The sequence below is a fragment of the Acipenser ruthenus genome, chromosome 6 (assembly GCF_902713425.1).
Source record: "Acipenser ruthenus chromosome 6, fAciRut3.2 maternal haplotype, whole genome shotgun sequence".
In the NCBI taxonomy this organism is placed as follows: Eukaryota; Metazoa; Chordata; class Actinopteri; order Acipenseriformes; family Acipenseridae; genus Acipenser; species Acipenser ruthenus.
The window spans coordinates 82119191-82135011 of NC_081194.1; the positions used below are offsets into that span (position 1 = coordinate 82119191).

The window sequence follows — 15821 nt, forward strand, 5'->3', positions numbered from 1 at the left end:
GCTGTCAGTATTGTACACTCTGTGCAGTCAGGCTGTCAGTATTGTACACACTGTGCTGTGCAGTCAGGCTGTCAGTATTGTACACTCTGTGCAGTCAGGCTGTCAGTATTGTACACGCTGTGCTGTGCAGTCAGGCTGTCAGTATTGTACACGCTGTGCTGTTCTCTGGGTCCAGTTCTGATTCATTAGATCATTTTGCAGACGGCTAGCAAACAATTTAACGGGTATGGACCTTAAAACATAACATTGAAGGTTTTTTTTTTTTAATTATTATTTTCTAGAATACAAACCGTCCACTACTGCTGCTGCTAAATCATTCACCCAATACAGATTGTAATATTCATTGGGAACTTTTATCTTACTTTATTTAAAGGGCAAATATTGCGAGAGGAATGAAACAATTTTACAAGTACAGAACTATAAAGGAATGCCACAGAACAATACTCTTTCTTCAACTAAGTTATTTCTTGCTAAACCTATACTAATAAAATCATTGCTAAACAGGGCTCAAAAACTACAGGGAAGTAACTCATCACAATGTAAAATAAAATGGCCATACAAAGCAAATGGTGTTTGTTATATAAATTCCACCAAAATCTCATTACCTCAGATACGTTAGGAAGTAAAGAGGTACAGTAGAGGATGGGACATATCGAAAGTGTGTACACTTACACACACACGCAGCACTCAAATGAAAAGTGCCTCATTAACCTTGACTTCTGGTTTCATTTATTTCTGACGCCAGTATGTGTAACTCGCTGGGATTACAGACCAGCGTGGTACAGTATGTATAACTCCCTCTGATATTAAAAAGCCCCCTTGATTGTATACATGTGTACTGCTGGCTGTTCTCCAGAGTGAGGCGCTGTGGAGCAGAGCATGCTCAATCAGCATGCTCAATGTATTCATGAGAAAGTCTGACTTGCTCACATGGTTGTTATTGTTATTAGTAGTTGTGTTTGCAATGGGAGAAATGGCACCCATGCTGTTTACTGATACTGTGCAAACAGATCTAGTATTAGTCAGTAATAATTACATTAATAATCTACCTTGAATGGATATTTTATTTCTTGCATGTTTAATTTCCTATTATGATATGGTGAGGTAGTTTGTAATAGGATCACTAGAGGTGTGCCTTAGTAATCTCTGATCCCTCTGAAACTGTGTATATATATATAGGCAGTGGTAATAATGGAGAATAATTAAACAGGTAAACTTCAGATTACATTAGTATCCTTAAGGGCATAGTCGCTGGTCTTTGCTGGAGATTCAGAAAGCGTATCGCATGGCTCTGGCTCTCCTGTGGGTTAGGGAGGTAAAACCAGCAGGGACTGTTTCTCCTCATCGCACTACAGTGAACCCTGCAGTGAACCCTACAGTGGACACCTGCAAGGCTGGCCTTTGTCCTCCAGAGGCTGGTAACTTGCTGACATCTGCTCTCGAGTTCCTGGGTGTAGAAGAGGAAGCTGGCTCGGTTGTGGGATCGGAGGACGCCCCCTGTACCTTCAGTTCTCCTGAGCCATGTGGGGACGTGCTGCGGTGACAGGAAACAATTATGGGGAGAAAATCGTTGGTAAAATAATTGGGCACACTGAATTTAAAAAGAAAATTAAATTAAAAAATAAATCCCTTTAAGGTAATCTGCAGCTGCTCATCAGTCACCACTTTAAACATTCGACCATAAAATGTGAATACAGCTACAGAACACGATCCAGAACAGAATAGTAAACCAATCTCTTTAATTTAGCAAAGCATGCTTTCCAGACTCTAATTAATGAGGTCATCTTAACATCCAAACTCATTTTCTGTTGTAGCACTTGGCTGACCTGATGTTGACTGAAATACACTCCAAGCAGGAAACACATGTTTTTTTTTCTTTACTTACTTTGGCAATCTTTAGAACTCCATAATACTGAAACTGTGTATGAACTGGCTTTGAAAAATTAAGAGGTTAAATTGCCTCACTGATTAACAGTGTTGATTTGATCGTAGACTCTTTTTGAGGCTGTTTATATTTTTAACAGTGTGTTATTAAGGGTTGTTATACAGAGGATTATACTGAGATGTGGCTGCCATTGAATTCAGCAAGCACTGCAGAGTGTGTGTCAGGAAAAAAAACACCTACAGTCTTTATATTTCAATGTATTGTTTGTTCTATTTTAATTGTGTAAAGTGATACTTGGATTAATGAACCTGAGAAGGTGCCTCTACCGTTGTCATTTCTAATGTGTGCAGACAGACTCTTCTCAGCTGAATGCAATTCCAGACACTAGACCTGGATTGCTCGTCCTTGAGAAGTGCTTTAATAAGAGCCCCATTGTAGATTATTTAAAAAGAAATAAAGAATTCAAAGAACTAGCAGCCTTCATTTCTACATGCTGTGTAGTAGAGCTAGCAGCCTTCATTTCTACATGCTGTGTAGTAGAGCTAGCAGCCTTCATTTCTACACACTGTGTAGTAGAGCTAGCAGCCTTCATTTCTACATGCTGTGTAGTAGAGCTAGCAGCCTTCATTTCTACACACTGTGTAGTAGAGCTAGCAGCCTTCATTTCTACACACTGTGTAGTAGAGAGCTAGCAGCCTTCATTTCTACATGCTGTGTAGTAGAGCTAGCAGCCTTCATTTCTACACGCTGTGTAGTAGCTAGCAGCCTTCATTTCTACACGCTGTGTAGTAGAGCTAGCAGCCTTCATTTCTACATGCTGTGTAGTAGAGCTAGCAGCCTTCATTTCTACACACTGTGTAGTAGAGAGCTAGCAGCCTTCATTTCTACACGCTGTGTAGTAGAGCTAGCAGCCTTCATTTCTACATGCTGTGTAGTAGAGCTAGCAGCCTTCATTTCTACACACTGTGCAGTAGAGCTAGCAGCCTTCATTTCTACACGCTGTGTAGTAGAGCTTGCAGCCTTCATTTCTAAACGTTATATAGTACTGTCAGTATATAACTACAGCAGTGCATGCAGAGCTTGTTGTAACACTGCACCCAAACTGTCTACCTTAGAAGTCCAGCTCCTCCACCACCAGTAACGAGAAGATCAGCAAGCTGTACGAGATGGGCAGCGAGCCCGAGCGCGGGGTGTGGGTGGAGCGCTACCTGGGTTTCATGGAGGAGAGGGGGACGGCTGTCCTTAACCTGCCAGCTGTGGGGAAGAAGCCCCTGGACCTCTGCCGACTCTACATGGCGGTTAAGGAAATCGGTGGCCTGGCCCAGGTGAGTGGTGGCTAATTTAGCGTGGTCATGTGACTCTGTCAGTAATAGGTACAGTAAACAGCAGGCTTTGTCATGTGACTCTGTCAGTAACAGGTACAGTAAACAGCAGGCTTTGTCATGTGACTCTGTCAGTAATAGGTACAGTAAACAGCAGGCTGTGTCATGTGACTCTGTCAGTAATAGGTACAGTAAACAGCAGGCTGTGTCATGTGACTCTGTCAGTAACAGGTACAGTAAACAGCAGGCTTTGTCATGTGACTCTGTCAGTTGCAATGGTAGTCTCTGTACTTATTGATCCTGTACCCCAATGTTGGGAAGAAACTCCAGCAGTCAATCAAACACAAGGCCTTTGTTGCCATTGGATGTTATTGGATGTTATTGAACAAACAAGTGCCAAGTAGCCCATTACGAGTGAATGGAAGATCTCCAAGGAACGCAGTGCTGGTTACAATGTGCTCAGTAATTAAAGTGATGCACCCACCACATACAGCATATACAGCATCCTTACTTTAGAATTGAAATAAACTAACCGTGTTTCTTTTAAACTCTGCATGCCTGTTTATTAGTAAGACCTTTGCAGAGAGTAGTGTAGCCACAAGTGTGTAGCGCTGCCATGAGGAAACAGTCCTGTAACAGTGATTCACCTGCTTGTTTGCTTGGCTTGATTTCATACAAGGTTAATAAAAGTAAGAAATGGCGAGAGCTCTCCAGCATCCTCAACATGGGCACCTCGAGCAGCGCTGCCAGCTCCCTTAAGAAGCACTACATCCAATACCTGTTCGCCTTTGAGTGTAAAGTGGAGCGCGGAGAGGAGCCGCCACCCGGAATCTTTGCTGTGGGAGACAACAAGAAGCAAGCCAGGATCCAGCCGCCATCTCCTGGTAGGCAGTGGTATTGCAGTGTTGTGATTGCAGTGCTCCCTGCTGGTGGCAGTCTATGTGTGTGTGTGTGTGTGCCTGTGTGCGCATGCGTGCGTCTGTGTGTGTGTGCATGTGTGTGTGTCAGTGTGAGCATCTGCGTGTGTGTCAGTGTGTGTGTGTGCATGCGTGTGTGTGTGTGCGTGTGTGTGCAAGCATGTGCGTGTGTGTGTCAGTGTGTGCATGTGTGTCAGTGTGTGTGTGTCTGTGTGTGTTTGTGTGTGTGTGTGTGTGCGTGAGTGTGTGCGTGTGTGTGTATCAGTGTGTGTGTGTGTGTCAGTTTTTGTGTGTGTGTGTGTGTGTGTGTGCGTGTATGTGTGTGCGTGCGTGCATGTGTGTGTGTGTGTGTGCGTGTGTGTGTGTGTGCATGCGTGCGTGCGTGTGTGTGTGTGGCAAGTTAAAGATGTGCCTGTTTTATGTATGGTGGCTAAAGTAAAGGTCCCTTTGAGGTGTTATTGTTAACTTTTTTTAAAATTATAAATCATTACCCATTCTAACCCATTTAAAATGCCAGACCCCTTGATCCTCCAACACATTGTATTTGTATGTTGTATTGTGCACCTTGTTAACATTTTTAACAACACATTATCATTTCCTATGTATAGTTAGAAGAAAACAAGTTCCTAACAGCAGGTATGAAGTTTTTTTCCACCTAGATGATAATAATAATAATAATAATAATAATAATAATAATAATAATAATAATAATAATAATAATAGTAAATCTGCCTTGGACAGCTTGAGTGATGTTGTAGCTGCTTCAACGAAATGAAACTTTATCAGCAACAAATCAACAAGCTGCACGGTTAGTGCAGTTTTATTCCATATGCAACTCATACAAAGCTGGTCAAGTAAAGCTTTCCCCTCCTAAGGAACGGACCTGCCGCCCTCGTCAGAGAGTCTGACTGTAACACCCAACTCATCCAGCTCCACTTGCAGGTGGCTGGCTGGAGTTCTGTTATTAACTGACAGGTGATGATGTCACTGAGAGATGTGTGTAGCCAAGAGGGGGAATCCCTAGAGGAGGATTAATAGGGGAGGAGTCTGGGATATAAACAAACGTGACCTTGAGCTGACCTCTACTCACAGCCACTGCTGACGTGTTTTGTTTCTTTTTTTTTCAATCCTGCTCATGCTGTGTAAATGATCTTCCCAGCTGAGTGTGCGTTTCAAAGTGTATGTGAATGCACTTAACCTCCAGGAACCTTTCCATTGTTTACTTTAGGGTTTACATGTGTAGACATGTGTAGCTTCAGGAAGTAAAGAGAGGGATATCCTTGAATGATAATCTGGGGCCTTGTACTGAGCAAGTGTGTGTGTGTGTGTTTGTGTGTGTGTGTGTGAGTGTGAGTGTGAGTGTGTGCGTGTCTGTGTGCATGTGTGTGTGTGTTTGTGCGTGTCTGTGTGCGTGTGTCTGTGTTTGTGTGTGTGTCTGTGTTCGTGTGTGTGTCTGTGCATGTGTGTCTATGTGTGTCTCTGTGTGTGTGTGTGTCTGTGTGTGCATGTGTGTGTCTGTGTGCGTGTGTGTGTGTGTGTTTGTGTTTCTGTGTGCGTGTATGTGTGTGTCTGTGTGTGCATGTGCGTGTGTTTGTGTTTCTGTGTGTGTGTGTGTGTGTGTGTCTGTGCATGTGTGTGTCTGTGTGCGTGTGTGTGTGTGTGTGTTTGTGTTTCTGTGTGTGTGTGTGTCTGTGTGCATGTGTGTGTCTGTGTGCGTGTGTGTGTGTGTGCATGTGTTTGTGTTTCTATGTGTGTGTCTGTGTGTGCATGTGCGTGTGTTTGTGTTTCTGTGTGTTATCTCAATTAGGGGCACTAACTGCTGCCAGTGGCTGACAGCTTTCCAGCACATGCTACGGGTCAGCTTTCCACATAGTACTATTAATAAAAAAGAGATCATTCAGAGAGACCGCTGAGTAGCTACAGTACTTACACAAGAGTCATTTATTTACATGTGTTTGTTTTAATAGCTAGTGCTATGCAGTACAGTGCCTTGCATAAGTATTCACCCACCTTGGACTTTTCCACATTTTGTAGTGTTACAACCTGGAATTAAAATGGATTTAATTAGGATTTTTTGTCACTGATCTACACAAAATAGTCCATAATGTCAAAGTGTGGAAAAAAATCTACATATTATTCAAAATTATTTACAAATAAAAAACTGAAGTGTCTTGAGTATTCACCCCCTTTGCTGTGACACCCCTAAATAAGCTCTGGTGCAACCAATTGCCTTCAGAAGTCACATAATTAGTTGAATGGAGTCCACCTGTGTGCAATTAAAGTGTCACATGATCTCAGATTAAATACACCTGTTTCTGGAAGGCCCCAGAGTTTGTTAGAGAGCATATCTAAACAAACAGCATCATGAAGACCAAGGAGCTATCAAAACAAGTCCGGGATAAAGTTCTGGAGAAGCACCAATCAGGGTTGGGTTATAAAAAAATATCCCAAACTTTGAACATCCCCTGGAGCACCGTTAAATCCATTATTAGAAAATGGAAAGAATATGGCACAACCGCGACTCTGCCTAGAGAAGGCCGTCCACTAAAACTCAGTGACCAGGTAAGGAGGGCATTAGTCAGAGAAGCAACCAAGAGGCCAATGGTAACTCTAAAGGAGCTGGAGAGATCCACAGCTGAGATGGGAGAAACCGTACATGGGACAACTATAACCCGGACGCTCCACAAAGCTGGGCTTTATGGAAGAGTGGCGAGAAGAAAGCCATTGCTGAAAAAAACCCATATCAAATCCTGTTTGGATTTTGCCAAAAGGCATGTGGGAGACACAGCAAACATGTGGAAAAAGGTTCTCTGGTCTGATGAGACCAAAATTGAACTTTTTGGCCTCAGCGCAAAACGCTATGTGTGGCGCAAAGCCAACACTGCTCATCACCCTGAGAACACCATCCCCACGGTGAAGCATGGTGGTGGCAGCATCATGTTATGGGAATGCTTTTCATCGGCAGGGACTGGGAAACTGGTCATGATTGAGGGCAAGATGGATGGAGCCAAATACAGGGAAATTCTAGAGGAAAACCTGTTTCAGTCTGCAAGAGACCTGGGACTGGGGCAGAGGTTCACCTTCCAGCAGGACAATGACCCTAAACACACAGCCAAAGCTACACTGGAGTGGTTTAAAAACAAGAACCTGAATGTCTTAGAAAGGCCCAGTCAAAGCCCAGACCTCAATCCAATTGAGAATCTGTGGCAAGACTTGAAAACTGCTGTTCAACAACGGTCCCCATCCAACTTGACAGAGCTTGAGCAATTTTGCCAAGAAGAATGGGCAAAAATTGCAGGATCCAGATGTGCAAAGCTGGTAGAGACTTACCCAAAAAGACTCACAGCTGTAATTGCTGCCAAACGTGCTTCTTCCAAGTATTGACTCAGGGGGGTGAATACTTATGCAACCAACAAATGTCTTTTTTTTGTTTAATTAACGTTTGTGTCACAATAAAAAATATTTTGCACCTTCAAAGTGTTAAGTATGTTGTGTAAATCAAATGGTAAAAATCCCAATTAAATCAATTTTAATTCCAGGTTGTAACACTACAAAATGTCCTAGGGGTGTGACTACTTATGCAAGGCACTGTATATGTATTGAGTGATTATGGCATTATTCCATATGGCAGTTTTGTTTAGATGCTTATTCACACTTGGTTGAGTAAGCCAATGTCTTGAACTAAAACATATCATATTATGCAATGTACTACTTGCTAGAGGGAAACTTTGTATGCGTTTCATATTAATGTTAAAGTGAGCTGGTGGGTGTAGCATAGTTAGTGTTTCCTGTGTGTTTTTATTTTATTTATTTTTTGTTCTGGGAGTGCTTTGCAGCATAAACTACGAAAATGAACTCTCCTCAAAGTTTTGTGACTGCAGGAAAAAATTACTAACTGGTCACAAAAATCTCCAAGAGCTGCCTAAAAGTCTCTGGTAATTGTTGAAAGATGTCGTACTCTCTAATCACATTCCAACATTCTACAACTGCTCAGCCTGGACTGTAATCACACTGTGGCTTTCTCTGTCTTTTATCTTAAAACACATTCCAACATTCTACAACTGCTCAGCCTGGCTTCCATGGCAACACATAAACTTGTGCTGCGGAAAACAAATAAGGCAACACATTGTATGCCAACCATCTGACCGAGTCTGCCTCCCAGGGCTAATCGTAAACTTGAATCTACTTTAACTTAAGGCCGTAAACACAGTGTTCTGGTAAATGCAGCTTTACAGGAATTTCCCAGTGAAGCATATTGAAGCTGAAAGTGAGTTTTCAAGTGATGCTGTCAGGAAATGTAGATGAGTGAACCACTCCCACTCTGTTCTGAAAGCTTCTGGCAACTGCAGAGTTCAGAAACAGAACTAACTGGACATGTCCATGTCCATGAATGGGCCCGTCAGTATTTAGTTTTGCCTGTCACTGGGGGGATGTGAAGTCTAGCATGATCCTTCATCTATAAACATGACACTAACTGAGCACCTGCTTCTTCTTCTTCCCTCAGCCAATTCAGGCTCCTTGCAAGGCCCCCAGACCCCACAGTCAACTGACAGCAACTCCATGACTGAAGCTCCAGGAGAACTCCAGCCTCCAGCCCCAGTCTCTGCAGCACATGGGCAGATGCCACCCCTGCAGGGTAACAGGTAGGAGGGCAACATGGGCTTCCTGAAGTCTTTCTGAATCTTTCCTAATGCACAGTAAAGAAAGGGTAAAGGGGTTATCAACACTACAAGCTGAACACTCACACTCCACCACAGCCGTACCAGATAACTGTTGGTGTTGTCATTGTAATACTTCATGTTGTGCTTCCATAGATATAGTGAGGTATGATTAAACTACCGTTCCCATTTGTCATTTTTGTGCTCTGCCAAAAAACGTAAAGACACCGACATAAATTCTAAGAAGAGTGGGCTCCCGAGTGGCGCATCTGGTAAAGGCGCTCCGCGTGGAGAGCAGGATGCATCCTTTAGCCTGGAGGTCGTCTGTTTGAGTCCAGGCTATTCCATTTCTGGCCGTGGACGGGAGTTCCCAGGGGGCGGTGCATAATTGGCCGAGCGTCACCCAGGTGGGGAGGGTTTAGATCGGTCAAGGGTGCCCTCGGCTCACCGCGCACCAGCAACCCCCGTAGACTGGCCGGGCGCCTGCGGGCCTGCCTACATGCGGACCAGAGCTGAGTGGTCCTCCAACGCTGTAGCTCTGAGGTAGCTGCATGGTGGGCCTGCAGAGTGAAAAGAAGTGGACGGCTGACAACACACGTTTCCGAGGACACGTGTGCTCGTCTTCATCTCTCCCGAGTCAGCGCGGGAGTGACAGCGGTGAGCCGGGTTGAAATGAAATTTAATTGGGCTTTCCAAATTGGGTAGAAAATGAGAAAAAAGAATTGGCGATTCGAAATTAAACAAAAAATAATAATAATAATAATAATAATAATAATAATAATAATAATAATAATTCTAAGAAGGAAAAAAAGTAAAAAAGACAAGCCTTTGACAAAATAGTTTCAATGAAGACTTTAAAACCCATCTTTGGTAACACATTTGTTTACTTCTCATTTGCTGTTGCCTTCTAGTGTAAAGATAAATCTTTAAAAGAGTGTGTCTGTAGTAGATACTGTGAGCCACTCTGTTGGTTTTCCTAGAAGCAGTGCGGTCAGCGTGCAGGACCCCTTTTCCGAGGTCAGTGACCCTGCATTCCAGAAGCACAGCACTCCGTACCAGCAGGGGATGACCACGCCTGAGGGGGTGATGAGGATGCACTTTGAATCCAATAAGGGTCCTCTTGGTGGGATGAGAAAAGGTGATTTGTTATTGTGTATTGTTTGTACAGAGTGCTTCTAAAGTAACATGATCTGCACCACATTGTCACAACTTCCTCTGCATCCCACTGTGTGGCCCTTGTTTTAATATAAAGTGTCACTAGAATCAGCACTGCATAACCTGATTATAAAAGCAATGCCAAGGCCCTTGCAGTGATGAGGCTCCAGTCAGCTGATTATGCCATCCTATCTGGAAAGGATTCTGTAATTGAAGCAAATAGAAATCACACTGAACAGGACAGGAGTTGAAGTCTGGATGAAGAAAAGCAGTGCCCCCTCTATGGGCCACGAGGGAAGTTACCTTTAAAGGCGCTATTTTTCATGTTTTTATAACTGCAGGTGCATGGAAACCAGCCTTGTTTTTAGTTTATATTTATTATTTATTTATTGCATTTATATAGCGCTTTTTATACAAAAGTATCGCAAAGCACTGTACAGAACATACCAGAAAAAAACAAAAAAACACAATACATTTGCATAACATGTCACACATTTAAATAACAGTATACACATAATACAAAAGCAGCAATTTTAAAGTTACATTAAACCCCCTAAGATAAGAAAGTCATTTTATAGAAGTGCGTTTTTAGTCTTGACTTGAATACTGTAACGGTCCCAGCTTCCCTGACAAACGAAGGCAGATCATTCCATGATTTAGGAGCTCTACAAGAAAAAGCCCTTCCTCCCGTGTTGCTTTTGTTGACCCTAGGAATAACCAGCAGCCCCGCATCCTGTGATCTCAGAGTGCGGTTTGGAAGATACAGAGTCAGTAACTCCTGCAAATAACTAGGTTCTAATCCATTCAGGGCCTTGTAAGTTAACAGCATAATCTTAAAATCAATTCTATACTGCACAGGGAGCCAGTGTAAAGAGGCCAAAACAGGGGTAATATGTTCACTTTTCCTGGTTTTAGTCAGAATTCTAGCGGCGGTATTCTGAATAAGCTGCAAGCGGGATACCCCACATTTTGGGACACCAGAGAAAAGTGCATTACAATAATCAATTCTAGATTAAACAAAGGCATGCATTAGATTCTTGGCATCAGATATGGAAATAATTGGTGTAAGTTTGGCTGGAAGTTTAACTTCCAGACACTTTCTTTTGTTTCCTGCCAGCGTGTAGTCTTATAACTCCCGGGTGCTTTTGGTTAGGGTTGCTTCGCGTGAGGCACAAGCACTCCGGGATGTTTTGTTTAGTTTTTTTGTTGCCAGTGCAAAGCAATTCACAGGAAGAAAGTTCTACGAATGCACTGTAACTGAGACCACGTCCTTGGCATGCTGTCCTGTTATTTTCCCTCCTTTGCACATGCTTGTGCAGCAGGGTGGAGGGAGCGCCCGAACTGACATCCCTGCATGCCAGGCGATCACACTGCCCTGCCCTTCGCACTGCCTGCTACTGCACAGCACGGCATTGCCTGGCTTTCTCATAGAGGCCTGTGCCTGGTTTTCTGTGGAAACAAGGAATTACACTCCCCACACAGGCTTTGGGCTGCTATTTGTGATCCTTAACATGACACTGACATCTAGTGGAAAAACAAATCACAGTGCTTTGTTGAGTTAATGTAGAGCACAAACTGCTAACAGCTCTACATCAAAGGAAAATCAGAATCCAGCAAGGTCTTAATGAAGAAAAGCAACTGATAACCTGAAAACTCACTTTTAACAATTAGCTACAATAATTAATAAAATACTGTAAATCCATAAATATTTGCAAGGACATGTTTTTTGCGAGCTTTTTATTATGCGTTTTTCGCGTATGAAAAAAAACTCAAAGATTTTTGGCAGAATATCAAATTCCTCTAACAGTAAATACTTTGTATATTCCAACAGGGCGCCAACATTTCTGGAGCAAAATAGGTTTTATGGGTGTGATTCGCCAAATATTTTGGTCGCAAATATGTGTGGCTTTACAGTAATTATTAAAATATGCATTTTCAATTTATCAATTACTTTATTAAAAAGGTATTGTACTGTATGAAAAGCGGTATTTAAAACGGGATTAAAGACTGTAACTTTACTGGTTTGTTTTAGCACTGCTTTCATGAATGGCCAGGGTTTTGGGATGACTGTTAACCTGCACTAATCGAATGTTCGATGGCCAGGGTTTTGAGATGACTGTTAACCTGCACTAATCGAATATTCGATGGCCAGGGTTTTGGGATGACTGTTAACCTGCACTAATCGAATGTTCGATGGCCAGGGTTTTGAGATGACTGTTAACCTGCACTAATCGAATGTTTGATGGCCAGGGTTTTGGGATGACTGTTAACCTGCACTAATCGAATGTTCGATGGCGAGGGTTTTGAGATGACTGTTAACCTGCACTAATCGAATGTTCGATGGCCAGGGTTTTGAGATGACTGTTAACCTGCACTAATCGAATGTTCGATGGCCAGGGTTTTGGGATGACTGTTAACCTGCACTAATCGAATGTTCGATGGCCAGGGTTTTGAGATGACTGTTAACCTGCACTAATCGAATGTTCGATGGCCAGGGTTTTGGGATGACTGTTAACCTGCACTAATCGAATGTTCGATGGCCAGGGTTTTGAGATGACTGTTAACCTGCACTAATCGAATGTTCGATGGCCAGGGTTTTGAGATGACTGTTAACCTGCACTAATCGAATGTTCGATGGCCAGGGTTTTGGGATGACTGTTAACCTGCACTAATCGAATGTTCGATGGCCAGGGTTTTGAGATGACTGTTAACCTGCACTAATCGAATGTTTGATGGCCAGGGTTTTGAGATGACTGTTAACCTGCACTAATCGAATGTTCGATGGCCAGGGTTTTGGGATGACTGTTAACCTGCACTAATCGAATGTTCGATGGCCAGGGTTTTGAGATGACTGTTAACCTGCACTAATCGAATGTTTGATGGCCAGGGTTTTGAGATGACTGTTAACCTGCACTAATCGAATGTTCGATGGCCAGGGTTTTGAGATGACTGTTAACCTGCACTAATCGAATGTTTGATGGCCAGGGTTTTGAGATGACTGTTAACCTGCACTAATCGAATGTTTGATGGCCAGGGTTTTGAGATGACTGTTAACCTGCACTAATCGAATGTTCGATGGCCAGGGTTTTGAGATGACTGTTAACCTGCACTAATCGAATGTTTGATGGCCAGGGTTTTGGGATGACTGTTAACCTGCACTAATCGAATGTTTGATGGCCAGGGTTTTGAGATGACTGTTAACCTGCACTAATCGAATGTTCGATGGCCAGGGTTTTGAGATGACTGTTAACCTGCACTAATCGAATGTTTGATGGCCAGGGTTTTGGGATGACTGTTAACCTGCACTAATCGAATGTTTGATGGCCAGGGTTTTGAGATGACTGTTAACCTGCACTAATCGAATGTTCGATGGCCAGGGTTTTGAGATGACTGTTAACCTGCACTAATCGAATGTTCGTTCTCCTCAGTGCCTGGAAACAGTGAGCCCTTCATGAGTCCAGCACAGCTGTCCAGCAGCGGGATACAGGACATGTACAGCCGGCCCCCCTCAGCCGGGATGTCCAGTCTGGGGATGGGGCAGCGGCAGCAGTACTCCTACGGGCCGGGGTATGACAGGAGGTGAGGGGGACTGAACCGGGGCAAGGCTTCCTAATACACTCCAACATCATATTGTATTATCAGCAGCCTCTTCAAAGAGAACTGCTTATCTCATTGTAATGGAGCGTGAACATTCACCCTCACATGCCCCATTCCTCCTCTTCTCCCCTCCCCTTGGTATCTTGCCTGCTGTACGTTGCTAGGTGTTATACATGGTGGCTGACTGACTGTGTGTGTGTTTTCTTTCTTGCTTCCCTCAGACCAGATCATGGGATGGGCCCAGAAGGTAGTTTGGGGCCCACTGGTGGTCAGAGTAACATGGTGCCTTCAAACAGTGACCCCAGCATGTACTCTCCACACCGACACCCTGGCCAGCAGAGGTAAGGGTGTAGTCTGTAATATAACAGAGGTTTTTTTGGCAGTCTCATGATGAATACTAGCAGAGAAGAATCTGCTAAATCTCTCTTTGGACGTAACATTCATAAAGATGCCTGTAAAAGGTTGTTTGAGCTGTAAGAAGGCTTGAAAGTGTGATTCCTAATCTTCTGCATTTGTATTTGTTTTATAGTTAGAAGTATATATTAAACATAATAATAATAATAATAATAATAATAATAATAATAATAATAATAATAATAATAATAATAATCATCATCATCATCATCATCTCAAGATCATTTTGAATTAATTCTCATGATGAGGGGATTCATTGTTGTTAAAACCCAGCCCAGCACTGCCTGTCTTTGTTGTTCAGAATTCTTCTCCTGTCCGTAACACAGAAACGTCTCCACGGTGGCTTGCTTGACTTTGTATTGTGTCTGTTGCAGACATGACCCCTATGGGCAGCAGTACTCAGGACAGGGTCCCCCCTCCTCACAGCTTCCATATGGGTCACATCAGCCTGCCATGTTCCCTCAGCAACAGGTGAGACAGGTTGCCTGCTTCATTTTCATTGCATTAGAACATACACAACATTAAACAAACAAACACACACACACATATATATATATGTGTGCGTGCAAGTGTGTGTGCGTGCGTGCATGTGTGCATGCGTGTGTGTGTGCGTGTATGCGTGCATGCGTGTGTGTGTGCGTGTATGCGTGCATGCGTGTGTGCGTGTGTGTGTGTGTGTGTGTGCGTGTGTGTAGATATTCCTGTGCAAGTGAAAGGTGAGGTTTGCTGCAATATCCAGTATGCAGCTCCAGAACGGGAGAAGGCGAGCCCTATGCTTTAGCTCCTCTTTTAATTAACCAGCAGCTGCTTTTCACTGGATCAGTGTTTCTGTGTTTGTTCATTTGCTCTTTGAACAATGCAGACCCACATGCTGTATGTATGGCTGTAGGAAAGATAGCATGAGACCTTTCTAATAGATACGAAAGATAAGTCCTCTCAAATCTGCACAGCAGTAAACTTATCACATATTACTAATATGTATTTATGTATGCCAGTTAAAGTCACTATAAGAAACTGAAACTATTTAATTGGTTGTCTTAGGTAGTCTTTGTGTAAAGTTAATATCAATACATAGGTGTGTGACCTATGTATTGATATTAATAAATATAAGGTAAAAGTTACTAGAATTATCTTAGAATTTTCAATGTACTTTGTTGCTTTAGTTACAGACGGTTAACAAAGCCATTCAAATTGGTACAAAAAACATCAACATTAAAATCCCAGGACCCAGGTGACTGCACTTAACAAGCAGAGGTCCAGCCCTTCTCTTACAGTAGTGAACAGGATGAAACACACTGGAAGGGGATGCTGCACTTAGCAAGCAGAGGCCCAGCCCTCCTCTCAGAGTAGTGAACAGGATGAAACACACTGGAAGGGGATGCTGCACTTAGCAAGCAGAGGCCCAGCCCTCCTCTCAGAGTAGTGAACAGGATGAAACACACTGGAAGGGGATGCTGCACTTAGCAAGCAGAGGCCCAGCCCTCCTCTCAGAGTAGTGAACAGGATGAAACACACTGGAAGGGGGTGCTTGAAGAGTCGTGTGCAGCTGGAACATTCTCGATGGGCTGCCACTTCAGCAAAGGGCATGCTTTGTTTCAGTGCTTTTTTTATAGAACAAAGTGAAGAGTAATATAATCTGGTAGCAGTAAATGTCTCACAGCAGGATAACACAAGTGCAGCGTTCTTTCATCTGAAATTACAATATTGTGAAATACAAAAAGATCGTGGCACATGAAAAGCTAGTAGCAAAAAAAAAAAAAACATTTCATCCCCGACACAGAACAAACAGTGCAAACATACATTCCGAATAAATCCCTCCCACAGCCTATCGCAGGACATACTGACCCTGACCCTGACCCTGACCCCTACTGAC

At 43.1% G+C, this 15821-nt stretch overlaps 1 protein-coding gene across 1 annotated transcript in view; it reads left to right on the forward strand.

Annotated features, from left to right (window-relative positions):
* Positions 1-15821, forward strand: part of LOC117410998 (AT-rich interactive domain-containing protein 1B-like) — a 245014-nt gene that overhangs the window by 219987 nt on the left and 9206 nt on the right. The window contains exons 13-19 of the mRNA XM_034017988.3: positions 3001-3210; positions 3887-4091; positions 8629-8767; positions 9763-9920; positions 13366-13516; positions 13756-13875; positions 14323-14419. Of these exons, the coding sequence (XP_033873879.3) occupies positions 3001-3210; positions 3887-4091; positions 8629-8767; positions 9763-9920; positions 13366-13516; positions 13756-13875; positions 14323-14419 (1080 nt within the window). The remainder of the gene's footprint in view (positions 1-3000; positions 3211-3886; positions 4092-8628; positions 8768-9762; positions 9921-13365; positions 13517-13755; positions 13876-14322; positions 14420-15821) is intronic.